Consider the following 16,397-nt stretch of genomic DNA (forward strand, 5'->3'; position numbering starts at 1 on the left):
TTCAAATAAAATTTTTTTATGTAGAATGATATTCTTACTAAACAAAAAAAGAGTTATAGTTACTCAAATTCTTGTTTTAATATTTTTTTTTAATATTTTACTAAAAAAGATCGCAAAAGAAACGAAAATAAAAATAGCACCACTTTCCATCTCTAAAGAATTCACAAAGAAATGGTCACATTTCAGCGACTTAAAGCACGTGTTTTACAAATTTGTCTTCAATTTAATTATTTCAATTAAAAAAAAAAATTCAAATGGGTCGTGGAAAACACTGCACGGATGAAAAGCGTGACCTGATCAAAAAGTTGATCAAGGATGGAAAATCCTTTCGAGAAGTGGGTCGACTTGTTGGATGTTCAAATAAAATGATAAGGAACGCCATAACCTATAAGAAAAACCAGGAAACACGCGGTAGGAAGCCTTCTATGACCCCTCTAGAGGTCAAAAGGTTGGTTCGCCATAGCAAAAGGGAACCTTTCAAGCCTGCTACAGATCTAAAAAAGGACCTGAATATTGCCCACTTTTATCCACTTTTAAAAAAGGACCTGAATCCCACTTTTAAATGCCAGGCATATTGCTAACCGTATTAAGTTTGCTAAGGAGCATAAAAATTGGACCCCCCAGCAATGGAGGAATATTTTATGGTCCGATGAGAGCAAGGTGGTCATGTATGGTGGTAAAGGATCCCGATCGTATGTCAGACGTCCGAAGAATTCAGAATACAAGCCCCAGTACACCACAAAGACTATAAAGCATGGAGGATGCAGCGTCATGCTATGGGCGTGCTTTTCATATAATGGAGTAGGTCCTATACACTGGATAAAATCTATAATGGATCAACACGTCTATGTGGATATTTTGCAATCTGTAATGTTACCCTTCGCAGAAGATGATATGCCTCTTATTTGGGTCTTCCAGCAGGATAATCACCCAAAACACACAAGCAAAAAGGCAAAGGAGTGGTTCCTCAACAATGCTGTACAAGTTTTGGAGTGGCCTGCGCAGTCGCCGGATCTAAATCCAATTGAAAATCTGTGGTCCGACGTTAAGAAGGCAGTTGCTGATAGCAAACCAACGACTATCGATTGCCTTTGGGGTGTTATTAAGGAGTCCTGGACTAATATACCCAAAAAACGCTGCCAGGACTTAGTAGATTCAATGCCAAGACGTTGTGCAGCTGTTTTAGCCAACAAAGGATGCGCTACCAAATACTAATCAACGCATATAGATATATTTTTAATATATCAATATTGTTTACTAATGAATCTCTAACAAATTAGTCATTATTAGCATTTAAAATCCATTTTTGAAAAGTGGTGCTATTATTTTTTTCGTTTAATTTTATAGACTTTAATAAATTTTGTTAAATAACTTAAGAACATCTAAAAAACTTATGTTTTTTCGTTAATTTCTATTATCTTGAGGGTCTTCGATTTTGAAAAAAGTATAAATCGATTTCCTAAAGTTAAAAATATGATTATGATGGCAATTGAAAAATTTTGTCTGGTGGTGGTGCTATTTTTTTTTTCACAGCTGTATATGTAAATATTTCAAAAGTCAATACATTAACTTAAATATATTCATTAAGAAAATAATGAATATATAATGAATATATTCATATTCATTAAGAAAAGCCAATAAATGTTATGTCTGTATCTTGATCAATTTTCCGATTCGATTCCTAAGCGGAATACCTTAAACGATTTGTAAACAAAATATTTTTTAAATTATTTGTCAAATTTTGGGAAATTTGGGACAAAATGGGGAAAGTGCATGGGGAGGACTATATGGCCCGCTTCGATGGGTATATCTTTCCCAATTTCCACCCGATTCTTGAGCGGAATACCTTAATCGATTTGTGGATCGATTCTCCATCATTCTGCATCAAAATCTAACAACAAAATATTTTTTAAATTTTTTATCAAATTTTCTGGGCTATCCCCTTCAAAATGGGGATGTGCATGGGCAGGACTATATGGCCCGCTACAATGGATATATCTGGGTTAATTTTCATCTGATTCTTGAGCGGAATACCTTAAACGATTTATAGATCGATTCTCCATAATTCTGCATCAAAATCTAAGACCAACATTTTTTTAGATTTTTTTTAAATTTTTCTGGGGGATCCCCTTTTAAATCCATCGGATGTCAATAAAACCCCCAGCCATGGCTAAATCTTAATTTTCTGAAGGGGTCTTCTGAAGATTTCAATATAAGCTGGTCTACGCCGACCTATCTTTTTCGTTAGTCATTTAATTGTAACTTCAATGATTTCTAGATAATTTGTGAATAAGTATCAATAATTAAGATAGTTTTACATTTAATAAGGATCTTTCTTCAATTTTCTGGGTGCTCCTCTTAAAAAAATAAAAAAATGCCCCAGATAATGTTAACCATCCCCAGCTTGACCAACAAGAACCTTGTCCTTCCCCTCTTTCTAAAACATTTGGAATAATATTCAAAAAAATACGTATAAATGTATATTTAATTCTAACTAAATGTTTTATTCATTAAACGACAAAATACAAATGTCTTAAGTTCTAGGTCTTGGTTCTCCGGACACCGCACACTACTTTTTACACATTGTACAAGGGGGCTTTTGGATGGCAACGTGGTTAAACCATGGATCGTGGTGGGTAAATCAAACAATTATTTCAATATCCGTTTCGATGATAAACTGAAATCAGGGATTCAGAGCAGTTGAGCAGTAAGTTAATAAATTAAACAAGCAGCACGTGCACGGGAGACGGTAGTTACAAAAAAAATTAATGTTAAATGGACAAATGTGTTGTGGGAGTATGCTAACAGAATATGGATTAAAGTTTAGGTACTAAGAGGATATATATATATACAGTCTAATATACATATGTCATTCAATATGAATGATGGCGACAGGTAATTAGATCATGATTAGATACAGTTTGTCAGCACACTGTTTCATTGTTAACTTTATGCGATGGTGCTAAGAATAGGTGTGATATTTCGTTAATTGATTCAACGCACATTGGTGTGCTGGTTTTAATTCCCTAAAACAGTCTTCAGAAAATGCATGGGTATATTCCGTATTAAAACCTTCGTTGTTTACGTTCCGCTACAAACACAATGATTGGACAATAAATTAAGTTAGTAACGCGAGTAACAAAATACAAAGTTGACTGACAAAAAAAATATTAAAATGAAAATGGCAAGAACAGTGGAAGTAAGGTATATTAGCAAATCAGGATGTGGATAATGATGGCCTCTCAGGTTAATGCTGACTGATATGCTGGACGTCGTTTCAATTGTTATAACTCATTTTCCATGTTTGAGCGAACATTTCGCAGGACGTTGTGCGTTTTTAGTATTTGATTTTTGATGTCTTTCTCGACTTGTGCTTTTGCTTTGTTAGCCAGACGCAGTTTTTCGTAGGTGTCTTCGAATGCGCGCTTGGTGCGGATTAGTTTGCGCCTCAGTTCGGCATTTTCAAGATCTACCTTGGCACAGTCGTGGTCTGTGGTGGTAACAGTGCCCTTTCCCTCTGGAGAAGCATTTTCTGTTTTGGAAAAATATATTATTATCCTTCTTTGTTTAAAAATATAGCTGACTTACCTTCTGACTTGGTCTTCTCGCTCGTAAGTTCCACTGTCTTGAGCAGTGCTCGCTGGGCATTGGACAGTTCCACGCTGGAAATGCGTCCTGCATCACTTTCTATTCCCAAATCCGGGGATGAATTGTTCAGCCTCTGGGCCACCACAGCAGCGGCAGCTGGATTGGAAGCGGCACCCGCTTGGGCAGCTCCAAGAGCCCCCGCACCCATAGGCACGGCCACCTCCTCGGAGGTATACCCTGATTGGGAGACATCGCTGCTGTTGGAGCGCTTCTGCTGCTGCTGAAGGTTGCGTTGCTCCTCCTTGAGAGCCTCCAGCTGCTGTTTCAGTTCCTCGGAGCGCTTCTCCAACTGCAGCTTGTCGTTGTAGGCCTTGGTGCGCTCCATCACCGCCTTGGAGGCCTGCAGAGTGCTTTCGTCTAGCTGTTTCTTGAGAGCCCGTGTGGCCAGCTCATTCTCCACCAGAGTCTGCTTCAGCTCCTTCTCGTTCTCCTGGTGGTAGTCTAGGGAACGCTGCAACTCCAGCAACTGTTGAGCCTGCTCCTGATAGGTGCTCAGTGCCACCCAGTCGCGTTCGAGGGCCTCCTGGTGCAGGCGCTCGTGCTCCTCGAGCTGTTCAATTGCCTCCACCTTGTGCTTCTCCAGCTGGGTCTGCAACTGATCCACCGACTCAGAGTATTGTTGCTCCATCTCGTGGATCTGCTGCTGTGCCGCTTGTAGCTCCATATCGGTTATTTGGGCATCGGCTGTCAAAGTACTTTGGGCGAGCTTCAACTGATCGATCTGCTGACTCTTAACCTCCAGCAGCTTCTGTAGCTCCACCATTCGCTGGTCCTCGTGGGTTCCAATGGCTTGCAGATCTGCTTTGAGAGCTTCGTTGATGGCTCGAAGCTGCTCCAGTTGCTGGGTGAGTTCCATGCAGCGCAGTTGCTCTTGTTTGTATCGGTTGTCCAGATCCACTAGTTGGCACTGCACGTTAAGCATTCGTTCGTCCTTCTGGGCGATTTGCTCCTCCAGCTGAGCGATGCGCTCGCTGTTGCGGCTTCGGTCTTGGCGAGTCGAGCAGGCGCGTCCTTCGCTTTCGGACTCACTGCCAGGCTGCTCGGGTGCCGCCAAGCTATTGGAGTTCTCCTCCAAGCCGATGCGCGCCAAGGAAACCTTGCGATCTGGCTCCGACCAAGCCTCTGACTCGCTGTGGTTGTCCAACTGCTGGCTGGGAAGCGGCAGCGAACGGCGCTCCTTGCGCAGCTGCTGTTGACCATCGGTGGAGCGTCGCTTCTCCAGTTCCCGCTTGAGAGCCTTGTTCTCCGCCTTCAAGTTCTCCATTGTTGGACTCATTGAACTGGCGGCATGGATCTCTTCGTGGGAATTGAAAGTCTTTTGACTAAGGTCACCTTCGGTGTACAGAATCTCGGAGAGATTGCACAGCTGGGCCAGACTCTGGTCGGCCAGGGAGGTGCCCGTGATGTTAAGAGTCATGTTGAGGCTCTTGGACAGATCCAGACTGCGATCCACGGCCTTTCGCATGGCGTGACGACGATCTGCGGCAAGCACCCCTAGCACATCCTTGTGCTTCAGCAGGGAGTTGAGGAAACCGGCCAGTTCCTCCAGGCGATTGGTCAGCACACCGCAAACGTCGGCGCACTCCAGGCGCCACTTGTCCGCACTCTCCACATCCGCGTGGGCTTTCTTGAGCTCCATACGCAGTTGGCTTATAACAGCGGAATTCTGTTGATCATCGGTCAGCCGCTGGAAGAGTACGTCCACCTTACGTTGCAGCAGCTTGTTGCGTTCCACCGCACGCAAGTAGTCTGCCTCAGAGAATGACTGCTGGAGATCCGCGACAGCTTCACCGGAGGACTCCTCACCGATCTGAGGAAGCGACTTTTGTTGGTTCGCCAGAAGCTTGGTGAGGCGCTCCACCTCACGGTTCTTCTCCCAAAGCTCTCTGTTCACCAGGTTCTGCAGGTTGGTCGTCTTCTTTTTAACCTCTGCTTTCAGCTGCTTGATTAGTTCCTCCTGCTCGGAAATCTTAAGCTCGTAACGATCCTTCAAGCTCGAAGAGATGTCCGGGGAACAGACCTCGTTGTCGCTCAGGGATCGGCCAGTTGATGAGGGCGAAGCAATCGATTTGGCGGTGTCGTTCTAAGAGATTTTGTCTTGTAGTGATGGTTGGATAAAAAAAAATGCATTAACTCTTACCTCCTTGTTAACCGACTGCTCCTTCTGCTGCTGATTAAGCCGCTTGATCTCCTTCTCTTGGCTGCTCAGCTTCTGCATCAACTTCTGGATGGTGCGACAGGCCTGCTCGTGGATGCGCTCTCGCTCCTTCAGCTTCTCTTGGGCATCCTGCAGCTCGCACATCCTGTCGGCCAACTGGGCGTTCAGTTCTCGCTTAGCCTGAAAATAAGAGAAGGTAACTAAAGAGTTCCAAAACAAACCCAGACCAACACAGAGTAACTTAGGCTCATGCTATGGTTAGCATTTAATGGCGGATATATACAACAACATTGACTCAATTGGGACGTGGCCATAAAATTCGATCAAATTTAATACACCTTAACGAAAAATTTGTCGATGTCCCAGGGGAGTGACATCGTTTCGATGGAGTACAATGCGAAAAAATCTTTTGATCCGTCTACTTTTTTTTAACGATCAACGAAATTGAAAACAGGGAACGATAGGAGATAGCGTTCCCAGGTCAATTGGCAATCATGGGCTCATCCAGACGTGCAGTGCTGATCCTTCGACAGTTTGGACATAGCAGCGACGTCAGCACGATCTTGGCAGAGGCGGTAGTTGCCCCCTGGCAGTCCACATAGATCGGAGTTCCGGTGCTCAACAGGCAGGTGTGCAATCGCACCCACAAAAGGGTCAGTTTGAGGGCGAGGTGCCCCATCGCCAAAGGAACTGCCGGAACCCAGTCAAACTTGGCAGCGAGTAATTGTAAAAGGCCGTGCTGGGTGCAGCAACAGTTAGGAGCGCCGCATGTCCACCGGGGTATCGCTGCCTCCGGCTGCTGTGGATGCTCGTTGGTAGATGGGTCGGTTGCCTGTTCACTGGAAGCTGTTGCAATGGCTGAGGTTGTTGCTGATGCGTTTGACGCTGCTGCTGCTGCTGCTGTGGACGATGATTGGTGTTTAGGAGCTGGGCATCCGGGTCGGAAGAAAAGATCACCTGGGCGGCACTCCACTGGCAAAGACTTTCGCGTACAGGGCCCCGTCTGCCACATAAGACACTGAGCGATGAGAAGTTTGAGTTCAATGAGGTACTGCTCCCACTACGTTCAATACCAACCCCGGCATCCGCCACCGTGCGCATCGGCTGCACAATGGCCACGCGTTCGAGCCGCTGCATTTGCACCTTCTGCTGCAGATTTTCGGTGAGATCGCGGTAGTATTGAATCTCCTGTCGCAACGAATCCATCTCAGTGGTCTGCTTGGCTATCAGCGCCTCATAATCCAATACACTTCCCAACAGGCGGCTGTAATTGGCATCTTTGTGCTTGATATTGCCCTTAGGGTGTTATGGTTATATAGGCGAGATGAAGGATTTTGGTGTTGGTTGGGACAGACTCACTTCCATTAACTGGATGGCCTTTCGCTGGACGTCCAGCGTATCGGTGGCCTCCCTGATCGAATTGTTCTGACGCTTTAGCTCCGTCTCCGCCGCACTGACGGCGTTCGTCAGCCGTCCGTTCTCATCATGGCAACCCCCTAGTTCGGCCCTTAGCTTCACAATGGTCTCCTAAACGGGATGGGGTTTAGGGTATAGGGGATAGAAATCCCATTACTCCGCCCCTCCCCGGAACCACCAAAAGTCCAAGCTACTCTCAGGGTTAATAGATAATAGATACTTACATTGGCCGCTTCGCTGGATTCTGTATCCTTTTGGAGGCGTTCCACCAGCTCGGCATTCTTGATGGCGAGCTCCTCGATCTTGGCCTCGCAGGCCATCAGTGAGTCCAGGCGCTCGGCCAGCGCGAATTCCAACTGACTCTTAGCTGCCGTGTGACGCATATCGCCCTCCAGCAGTTCGTTCTCCAGCCTCTGGATCTCTTGCTCCAGCCGCCTGAGCTTCTCAGCGTCAATCACAGCACTTGGGTTGCCAGCTCTAGATGCAGCCTGTTCAGAAGGAATAAGGAATGAACTTTAATCTTTAATAGTTTATGTTTATCTCACCTGATAGCCGCGTATTTGTTCCTGCAGATGATCAATCATGGCCTGACTTTCCATATCCGCCTTGCGCTGTATCTCCTCGTGATGGGAAATGGCCCTGGCGGCATCCTTCAAGAGCTCCGTCTTCTCCTCCACCGTTTTGCGCAGCACCTCGACCTCAATCTTTGACTCAATCAGCTGCTTGGATGCGGATTCGCCGTTGTGATTGGAACGGGCACCTGGCTGGCCTTCCTCCATAAAGTAGATGCGCAGCTTCAGATTGAAGTTTTCCTTCCGAAGCGTCGACATTTGTTCCTCCAGTTCACGCACCGATCGACCCTGGACAGCCATCGGCGAGTGGCTGCCACCTGGTGGTCGAGATGGATCAAAACTGGCATCTATAAAATAAAAAAAGAGAGTTAATTCAAGTATAAGGGATATCCATCGTTCGACTGACTCCACTGAACATCGAAAGGGGAATTCAACGTAACCCGCTTCTGAGAGATCGACGAAGATGATCGATTTCTTCTCATGGCTTTGTTTTTAATCTCCTTGCCTATCGGGCATAACCATATATAAAATATATAAAGGCAAATTGATCGGCCAAATTGTTGTGGAAAACTCTTGGTGTGTGTTGCCAAAACGAAACCCTAATTGTCTATGATTTTCATTATTTATCTGACTACGGTTATCGCTACGAAATTTTATACACTGCCGACTGTGTTTGTTTCGAAAGTGTTTTCCAAACTTACATGAATTCTCCATGGTGACATCTTGCAAAGCCCCTGGACTGGTGCTGGAAAAAAACAAGAGAGGAAATCTGTTAATTGAAGCAACTTTTCAACGACCTCCGAGAACACAACCAATAAAAACGCAAACATCTCGAATATCAACGGTAATTATCATTTTAATTTTGCATAAAAAAATTCACATATTTCGGCAGTGATGACATAATTGGTAGCCTGACTATCTTCTAACAACCTCTGACCTCGTCGTCCGCCAGCTCGCTTGATTGCTCGCAATCTGTGGTATTGCATCCAGAGTTCCGTTGCAGAACTCCGAGTAAACAGACCAGGCCGACCAGCCCTGCCTCTTCTGGATGAGCCGGGCACATTTTACGGACATTGTAATGTCGTCGCTCAGCAGACTCGAGCAGTTCACATTGCAATCATTGAATGCGTAGTATTCCGTTTTGTTGGGCGGAGCACACCAGAAACGATCACTGATCTGGAAGATCCCATAGTCCCGGGAACCATCCGAGTTTCCCTGACCCACGACATGCGTGTTGAAACGGCTCTCGAAATCCGCAATACAGAGCCACAGAGGAAGCTCCGATTTGGGGACATCCAAGATGTAAAGTTGGCCGGCCAGTTCGCAGGGCTTCAGGCGAACGGCGAACAAGGAAATCCCCTGAAAGAGGAAGCCCAGCACGGCCAGCACTCTCACTTTCAATACCCCCGATGATCCGGCCATTCCAAGTTGAGTTCCAGTCACGAAATGCGACTCTCCAACTCCGACCATCAAGGTATCTACGTCTAATATCAAACATTCTGGCGGCTAGATTCTAGTCGCTTAATTCGATTCTGAAACCGGTTTACATTATTTGGCCCGAGTTATGACTTAAATTGGTAATAAAAATACTGGAAAATAGACGGACAATGCAACAAGGTATGGTGTTTTCAGTGCACTTTGCTCCGGGCATCTATCATTACTTAATGACATTTCTTCCTTATTTGAAAGTGAACTGGAACCCCGATCGTCGAATTCAAATCCAGAGGCTAATTAAGAAACTGTTCTCAGTCGGGCGTGAAAATGATAGATCTCTCGGTGGATTCTCAATGATTCTACATTTCAATTAAAGCTAAAGATTCTTCAAAGTAGAATCTTTCATTACAGGCACACCCAAAACATTCAACAAATCGGCAATTAACCTCTTTTTTGTTTTTGGCAAATCGATCTGTGAACTGAATTTCAGTTAAAGTCACACTCGAGCGATCGCACTTCCAAAAACCACAAGTCCAAATGGATGAGATTACACTTCCGCGCCTTAAATCCGCCGTGAAACGGGGAAGTGGGTGTAGCAATTAACCCACTATCCAGTATAGATTACATACAGTAGTCTCCCCCCCTTGAGCTGAGAACAGAGAACTTACCAGAAGGGTCCGTTGTGGGCGTTCAGTGAATAGCGTTTGAACGGCGAACCGATACCCGGAGTATCATTTGAGTTGTTCAGAGAGGTAGATCGAAATATCCCCGCCATTTCTTATCTTTCATTTACATTTACTTCAGACTCTAAATTTAAGAATTAATTAGTTGTTTTTAGTTTTAAATACGAGGCGGTGGACACGTCACCGCCGATGGCCGATGCACTTGTTTCTCTTGTTGTGGTTGTTGTTCTTGGCTTTATTCCCTAAATACTTTAGTGGCGCACGCCAGCCAGACTTCGTTACGTATCCGCCACGTCCTCCACGGGGCAGTCATGACTCATGATGGGTGGTGGGTCTGCCTCGTCGTACCGGCAAACGTGCAATCAGGAGCACTCAGCCGTAGAGCGGAAGAAGCTTCAAAGGGTCTGGGTATGGTATGGATGTGGCAAGGGGACAGACAGTGTCCCCGCTGCTGCACATCTTTTGAAGAAGAGACTGCAGAAGATTCGGCATGCAAACAAGCACACTCTAGATCTAGATATATTTTAATTTATTTTGGGAATTGAGCAAAACTGCAAAATCTGCGACCGCAATAGAAAATGCAAAAATGTAAACCGTCCACCACCGGGTGAGAATTTTCATACTGAAACCATTTGTTTTGGCTTTCGATATACGGTTACTATGGTGGTAATGAAAATCAATGGCTTACAGTTGAGGAACGCCAGCTGGCCCACAACAGGTGGATCATGGACTGCAGGCTGGAACATGTATGTACATTTCTACTTAACACCTGAACCCTGTTGTTTAGAGCCTTTGAGACTGCAGGTAAGCGCAGTAAACAGCCCATTTTCACTTCGCACTCGCTACTTAGGATCTACCTGGCCCAATTACCTGCCTGCTGGCGACCTGGCGCGCCTATAGTGGGTGTCAAACTATGGCCAATGACATACAGAGGCGCCTGCATTCGAGGCATTCAACAAGGAATTACAATAACAATAAACAGAAGTGCCCCGAATATACGGATATCGAGCGGGGCAAGTGCCATAAAGAGTGCCACAAAGAGGGAAATTCAATGAACAAATATAACAATCAGCCTTGTTCTTAATTTTGAAATTAATTGCAGCTGCCAATAATGTGTTGGGAAAAAGAATATGTTTATTGGGTTTCTATATTATCACCTGAAGTTCTTAAAACTTTACTCATTTATGAATTATTGAAAAAATTTCTAAAGGTCTATTCGTCCTAAAAAATAATTTTAAAATAATTACTAAGCTTTGAAGGAATCAGGGGACTATATGGCAATAAAACACGTTAAAAATTATTTAAAAACTACTAATTTATATAAAAAATTCTGTACTATTAAAGTAATTATTAAACTTTGAAGGAATCAGTGGTCTATTAGACATTAAACTACTTTAAAAATTATTCAAAAACCATTAAATTATATCAAAAATTCGGAAATATTTAAGTAAATAATAATTTTTGAAGGAATCACGGTTCTATAAAGCCCAAAACCACTTTAAAATTAATTAAAAAACCTCTTTAATTTATCAAAAACTCTGTAATATTCATAATAATTACTAATCTGTGAAGGAATTCGGTCTTTTTTAAGCCTTAAACCACTGAAAAATCATTTAAAAACCACTAAACTATATTAAAAATTCTGTAATATTTAAGTAATTACTAATCTTTGAAGGTTTCTGCATCATACTATGTGTAATAGTTAGATTAAATAAATTTTTAAAAAATTTATTTTAAATAAAACCCATTAACTCTTACTCCTTAGCCCCAAATACTTTAATAAAATATACATTTTAGATATAATTTTTACAAGATCAGCCGACACTGTACTTATCCAGACAGGATGCTTATTTTTGTTTCTTTTTTTCAGGGTTAGGGAGGAATGCAATTTTGTTAAGGCAACAAAGAGTGCTCCTGTTACCACCATAGGGGTTAATTTGGTGAGTAAATGACCCCCGACGTAGGCCTGCACGTGTGTGTGCCAGTGAGTGTGCTTCTATAAATCATAAAACAAATATGAGACATAACTGCAGTGTGATAAGACGAAGATAGCCCTCCTACTGGTTGGGATATTTGGAATTTATAATTTAATTGTGGAATTCTCTCTCTCTATATTCCACAACCAAATTAATTTCTATAGTGTTCCGCTACTAAAATTAGCCGCAGCATCGCTGGCGACATAGCCACACCACAGCGAACAACAACAACAATCACAACAAAAAAGAATATTATAGCGCACTAATACAGCCGTATTATTCCCAAGTATATATTACATTGTATAGTACATCCGAGCTATATACTATGTCTCTGTTCACTTGAGAACCACCAGCATCCTCAGAATCATTTATCCACACGTCCACCGTATGTACAGCAGCAAATCAATCTATCTTTCTATCACTTTTGTATCTTTGTATCTTCTATGGCAATATAAACAATTGCACTTATATATCTTAATGTTTATTGTACAATCACAAACACACGTCCGCCGCTTGACCCGCTGATTGCTTCTGCTATTTACATATGGGTATTTTTGTATGTGTGTGTGTGTATATGGCACGACTGATAGGCGAGAGGCAAGCAAAATAAACGGAAAATGCTCCTGATAGTACGTCCAAATAAACCGAAAGCCAGAACTTAACTGACTGAAAGTACGCCGTACAGCTGAGAAGAGGCAGACGAGAGCGAACGGAGGAAAACTCGGACTCATCTGCTCCGAAAGGAAAATGCGTTCGCTCACCAGATGTCGTCAAGCATTTTCCACTGCGGAATAAATGCTACACAGTACACAGTGAGAAATTGGCAAATTAATTTAGTTTTAAATTAATAATTCAACTAAATATCTCACTTATAAAGATTTGTCTTATACTACATATAATCAGGACTATCTTCTATATGATGTGGATTTCAGCTTGCAATCAGCTGGCTGTTGTTTATAGCAAATTTTTCTCAGTGCAGATGTCAGGCTACTGCTCTCCCAAAAACTTTTTGGGGTGGGTTAACAGCGTCGTACATCACCCATGAACATACATATGTACGGAGCTGTGTGCTTGTGAGCAGACCTCCCCCAATGAGGCAGAACGCTCGGATCTCCAGCCGCGGCGAACTCTTGCCGGAGAGCGTTTAGTCAAGATCACAGTGGGCACCATCGTAGTAGCATGTGCCCATCATCTGCTCGGCACTCGGGGAAAGTTGACAAAATTCGAGTTATTGTTTATTTATCTCTTATTGGTCAAGGAAATATACTTTATTTTCTACTCACTCGTCTATGCTCTTGGACAGAGCCTCGGCCAGTTTGCGGAGCACCTTCCTGTCAATTTCTGCTGCGCCATTCTCTTCCAGGAAGCTGGTCACGGTTTCGATCAAGGTTATCTCCCTCAAGGACGATGTGCAGGTTCCATTGCCATCGCCGCAATAGTCCCGCAGAACCTGTTTTGATTGGTCCATGCGTTTTACTTTCCTAATACACCTTGTTTAAGACAATTCTAAACAATTCACAAAAAACAATACTTTAAATAACAATTTCGTAAGGACGCGAACAATTGGAAAATGAAGCGCGCTTCGACAGCTGTTCTTAGCGTCAGTTATCGTTATGCAGCCCTGCGTCGTCACAGGGCTGCCAGACTGTTGGAAAGAGAAGGGTGTGGCGGTGTGGCAGCACTGTCAGCTCATATCAAAAGTTTACAAAATTTACATTTTTCTGATAAGCAACTAGCACACGGCGGACGGAGATAATCCGCAATGCTATAAACGCGCAGCGGGCACGTTTTAATTAGCCCCAAAAATAATTCAGTCGAACTCCCGCTATCGGGGGTTTCGGAAGAGCCAAACCAACTACCTCCAATTGGAAAAGCTACAGTGGGCGTGAAAATGTTTGCCACGCTGAAAAACAAAATCAAGGAGGAGACTGGCGAGGATGTGGCGACTACGGCGGCCCAACAACAGCAGCGCCATCCCATAAACAACAACAACAACTACCGGCTACGTAGCCGCCGTGTGAGCATTAATTCCAACTCGGCTGATGATGTGGGCGGTGGCGGTGTCGGTGGAATCTACAACGAGGTATGAAAACAAAACAGTCTGTGTATACATCTTTATTTAACACCTGTTTTCTTTCGTCGGCGCAGTCGGAGCAGCTTTGCCAGCTCCGTAGTCAGTGCAATGAGCTAAACACCAAAGTGTCCACCTTGACGCAGGGCCTCCAGCAGTTGCAGGAGGAGAAGTTGCGGGTGGACAAGACCAATGAGATCCTGCTGGAGAGCGTACGCGTGGCCCAGACGCAGAAGGACATGTACTGCGAGGAGCAGGAGAAGATCCAGAACCTGCAGCAGGTAGAGATCGACAAGCTGAAGAATCTGCTGAGCTTTCGGGAACAAGAGTCTGTAGATCGCATGGGCGCCATGCGGCAACAGAGCCACCAAATCGAGTCCCTCAGCGAGGAACTGGAACGCCTGCGACCCATGGAATCCGTTGCCGAAGATCTGCGGGACGAACTGGAAAGCCTACGGCATGCCACGCAGCAGGAGAAGAACCTGCTGACCACCACCCTGGCGGCAGTGCAGGAGGAGAACAACCACCTTAAAAAGCGCATGAAAATCGTCGAAGAGTCGCGCCTTGAATCCCTGTCCAAGCTCAGTGCTGAGCAGCAGGTGCAGGCTCTGATTCGCGAACACAAGCTGCTGGAACAGCACCTGGAGGAGGCGCACCTGCAACTCTCCGACATCAAGGGCTCCTGGAGTGGCCAGAACCTGGCGCTGGAGACTCAGGTTAGCCGACTATCAAAGCAGGTGGCCGAGGAGACGACTGAGAAGCGCAAGGCCCTCAAAGCACGCGACGATGCCATTGAAAGCCGCAAGCAGGTCACCTTCGAGCTGGAAAAGGCCCAGGACGAGGTCAAGCAGCGCAACGATAAGGTGGACTAATATTAATTTATAAAGAACCAAACTAACCCCTTGTATTCTCAGGTCAAATTGCTGGAGGAGGAGATCGATGAGCTGAATCTGGCGCTGAAGGAGTGCCGGGAGGAGAACGAGCAACAGATCCTTTTCGAACGCAATAAATCTGTGAGTATGCCTTCCGATGCGGACGATTTCCATTGGGACTTGTAACCCTAATTAACTCTACAATGCAGTACTAACAGTAATCACCTAAGTTCCTGGTTTATTTAACATTAGACTTGGTAATGAAATTTCCGAACCACACATACACACCTATTATGTATTTTTCGATTATAATTGTTTTTCTTTCTGTATTAAAATGATTTCCTAAATGATTGGTAACCTCTTTCCTTAAACAATGCATGAGCTTTCATAATTATATCCTTATTCGTATGGCGACTTTGTAAACAATAAACCGAATGTTCTCAGCAAAATCTGGAAACAGAGGTAAAAGATCTCAAGAACCGCCTCACGGCAGCGGACGACAGGTTCACCGAATACGCCACGAATGCGGATCAGGTGGCCCAGAAGCTGCGCACCCAAGTGTCCGAGAAGCAGGAGCAGCTGGAGGAGACCATTATGCAACTGGAGGTGGAACGGGAGGAGAAAATGACTGCAATACTTCGCAATGCGGAAATCTCGCAGAGCGAAGACATTCTGCGCCAGCAACTGCGTTTGGAGCGCAGCGAAGCCAACGACCTGCAGGATAGAAATAAGGAACTCGAAAAGGATATATCAGTGGCGCGACAAACCCTGCAGGAGGTGAATAGCACAGCGCAGGAAAACGCCCAAAAACTGGCCGACTACGAAGGGGTTCAGTTGGAAATAATGGAAAAGAATAAGGTGGGTAGCTCGCAGTAGATATGAATCACTTACTAATTTATTATTTCATTAATTAGACAATAAAAACATTGAATCAACGACTGGTCGACCTGAAGAAGACCATACAGAAGGAGCTGCGCAGTGCGCAGATCTCAACGGACAGTGAATCTCTAGCGACAACGATCTCGGCCCACAGGAATGCGAATACAACTCTCGAAACGTTTCCGGGCGGCGACAAAGGCAACTGCATCATAATGGACGAAGTGAACTTTCAGTATTTGAAGCATGTGATTGTAAAGTTCTTAACCAGTAGGGAGGTCTGTTAATGGTTTATTATTTGATAGGAAATTTAATATAAGTGATATAATTATTTGTAGGTCGAAGCCCGTCACTTGGTTCGGGCCGTCTCAACATTACTTCAGCTAACTGCCGAGGAGGAGAAGCTGCTGCATGACACCTTGAACTGGAAAATGAGTTGGTTCGGCGTGAAGCCGACCTAATCGAAGCCCCCGCAATAAATCACATTTGTATTTCTAGTTTTTAGTCAATTCATACAGTTCGTGTATATACCAATTACATGCGAAGCACTGTGTTATTTTGTTTACCAACCGACATTCCATTTTGTTAAATAGTATTTATTTCTACCGTTGTGATTTTTATAATAAAATACCTTTCTGTAAATCAGTGTAATTAATTCTGGAAAGGGTCTTCAGGAAAATGAAACACATTA

The 16,397-nt window shown here is 44.2% G+C and overlaps 2 protein-coding genes and 1 long non-coding RNA gene across 15 annotated transcripts; 2 read left to right on the top strand and 1 right to left on the bottom strand.

The window, feature by feature from the left end:
- Positions 1–2,479: 2,479 nt before the first annotated feature.
- LOC6494049 (centrosomin) lies at positions 2,480–13,482 on the bottom strand. Of its 12 annotated transcripts, XM_014907123.3 has the most exons (10): positions 13,171–13,482; positions 8,496–8,539; positions 7,768–8,141; positions 7,447–7,710; positions 7,166–7,333; positions 6,884–7,102; positions 6,405–6,824; positions 5,789–5,986; positions 3,589–5,731; positions 2,480–3,532 (listed from the first exon to the last, which is right to left on the bottom strand). In XM_014907123.3, exons 1-10 carry the CDS (start codon positions 13,353–13,355, stop codon positions 3,285–3,287), a joined length of 4,263 nt encoding a protein of 1,420 aa, XP_014762609.1. In that variant the 5' UTR covers positions 13,356–13,482; the 3' UTR covers positions 2,480–3,284. The 12 variants fall into 12 exon arrangements, with proteins under 12 accessions (XP_014762609.1, XP_001961081.1, XP_014762613.1 ...); XM_001961045.4 differs by lacking the exons at positions 6,405–6,824; positions 6,884–7,102; positions 7,166–7,333; positions 13,171–13,482 and adding exons at positions 9,897–10,035; positions 12,185–12,584; XM_014907127.2 differs by lacking the exons at positions 6,405–6,824; positions 6,884–7,102; positions 7,166–7,333; positions 13,171–13,482 and adding an exon at positions 8,732–9,279 and having other exon boundaries at positions 2,480–2,677; positions 3,474–3,532.
- On the top strand, positions 11,788–12,533 carry LOC123257270. The gene is made up of 2 exons (XR_006507291.1): positions 11,788–11,851; positions 12,052–12,533. It is a non-coding gene; the product is annotated as an uncharacterized LOC123257270 (long non-coding RNA).
- A 24-nt stretch (positions 13,483–13,506) lies between the features above and the next one.
- On the top strand, positions 13,507–16,348 carry LOC6496531 (golgin subfamily A member 1). 2 transcript variants are annotated; one of them, XM_001961047.4, is made up of 6 exons: positions 13,507–13,970; positions 14,036–14,821; positions 14,873–14,971; positions 15,275–15,688; positions 15,745–15,984; positions 16,045–16,348. In XM_001961047.4, exons 1-6 carry the CDS (start codon positions 13,779–13,781, stop codon positions 16,165–16,167), a joined length of 1,854 nt encoding a protein of 617 aa, XP_001961083.1. In that variant the 5' UTR covers positions 13,507–13,778; the 3' UTR covers positions 16,168–16,348. The 2 variants fall into 2 exon arrangements, with proteins under 2 accessions (XP_001961083.1, XP_014763869.1); XM_014908383.3 differs by lacking the exons at positions 15,275–15,688; positions 15,745–15,984; positions 16,045–16,348 and adding an exon at positions 15,040–15,180.
- Positions 16,349–16,397: the final 49 nt, after the last annotated feature.

This window comes from Drosophila ananassae, chromosome 3L (assembly GCF_017639315.1).
Source record: "Drosophila ananassae strain 14024-0371.13 chromosome 3L, ASM1763931v2, whole genome shotgun sequence".
Lineage (NCBI taxonomy): Eukaryota > Metazoa > Arthropoda > Insecta > Diptera > Drosophilidae > Drosophila > Drosophila ananassae.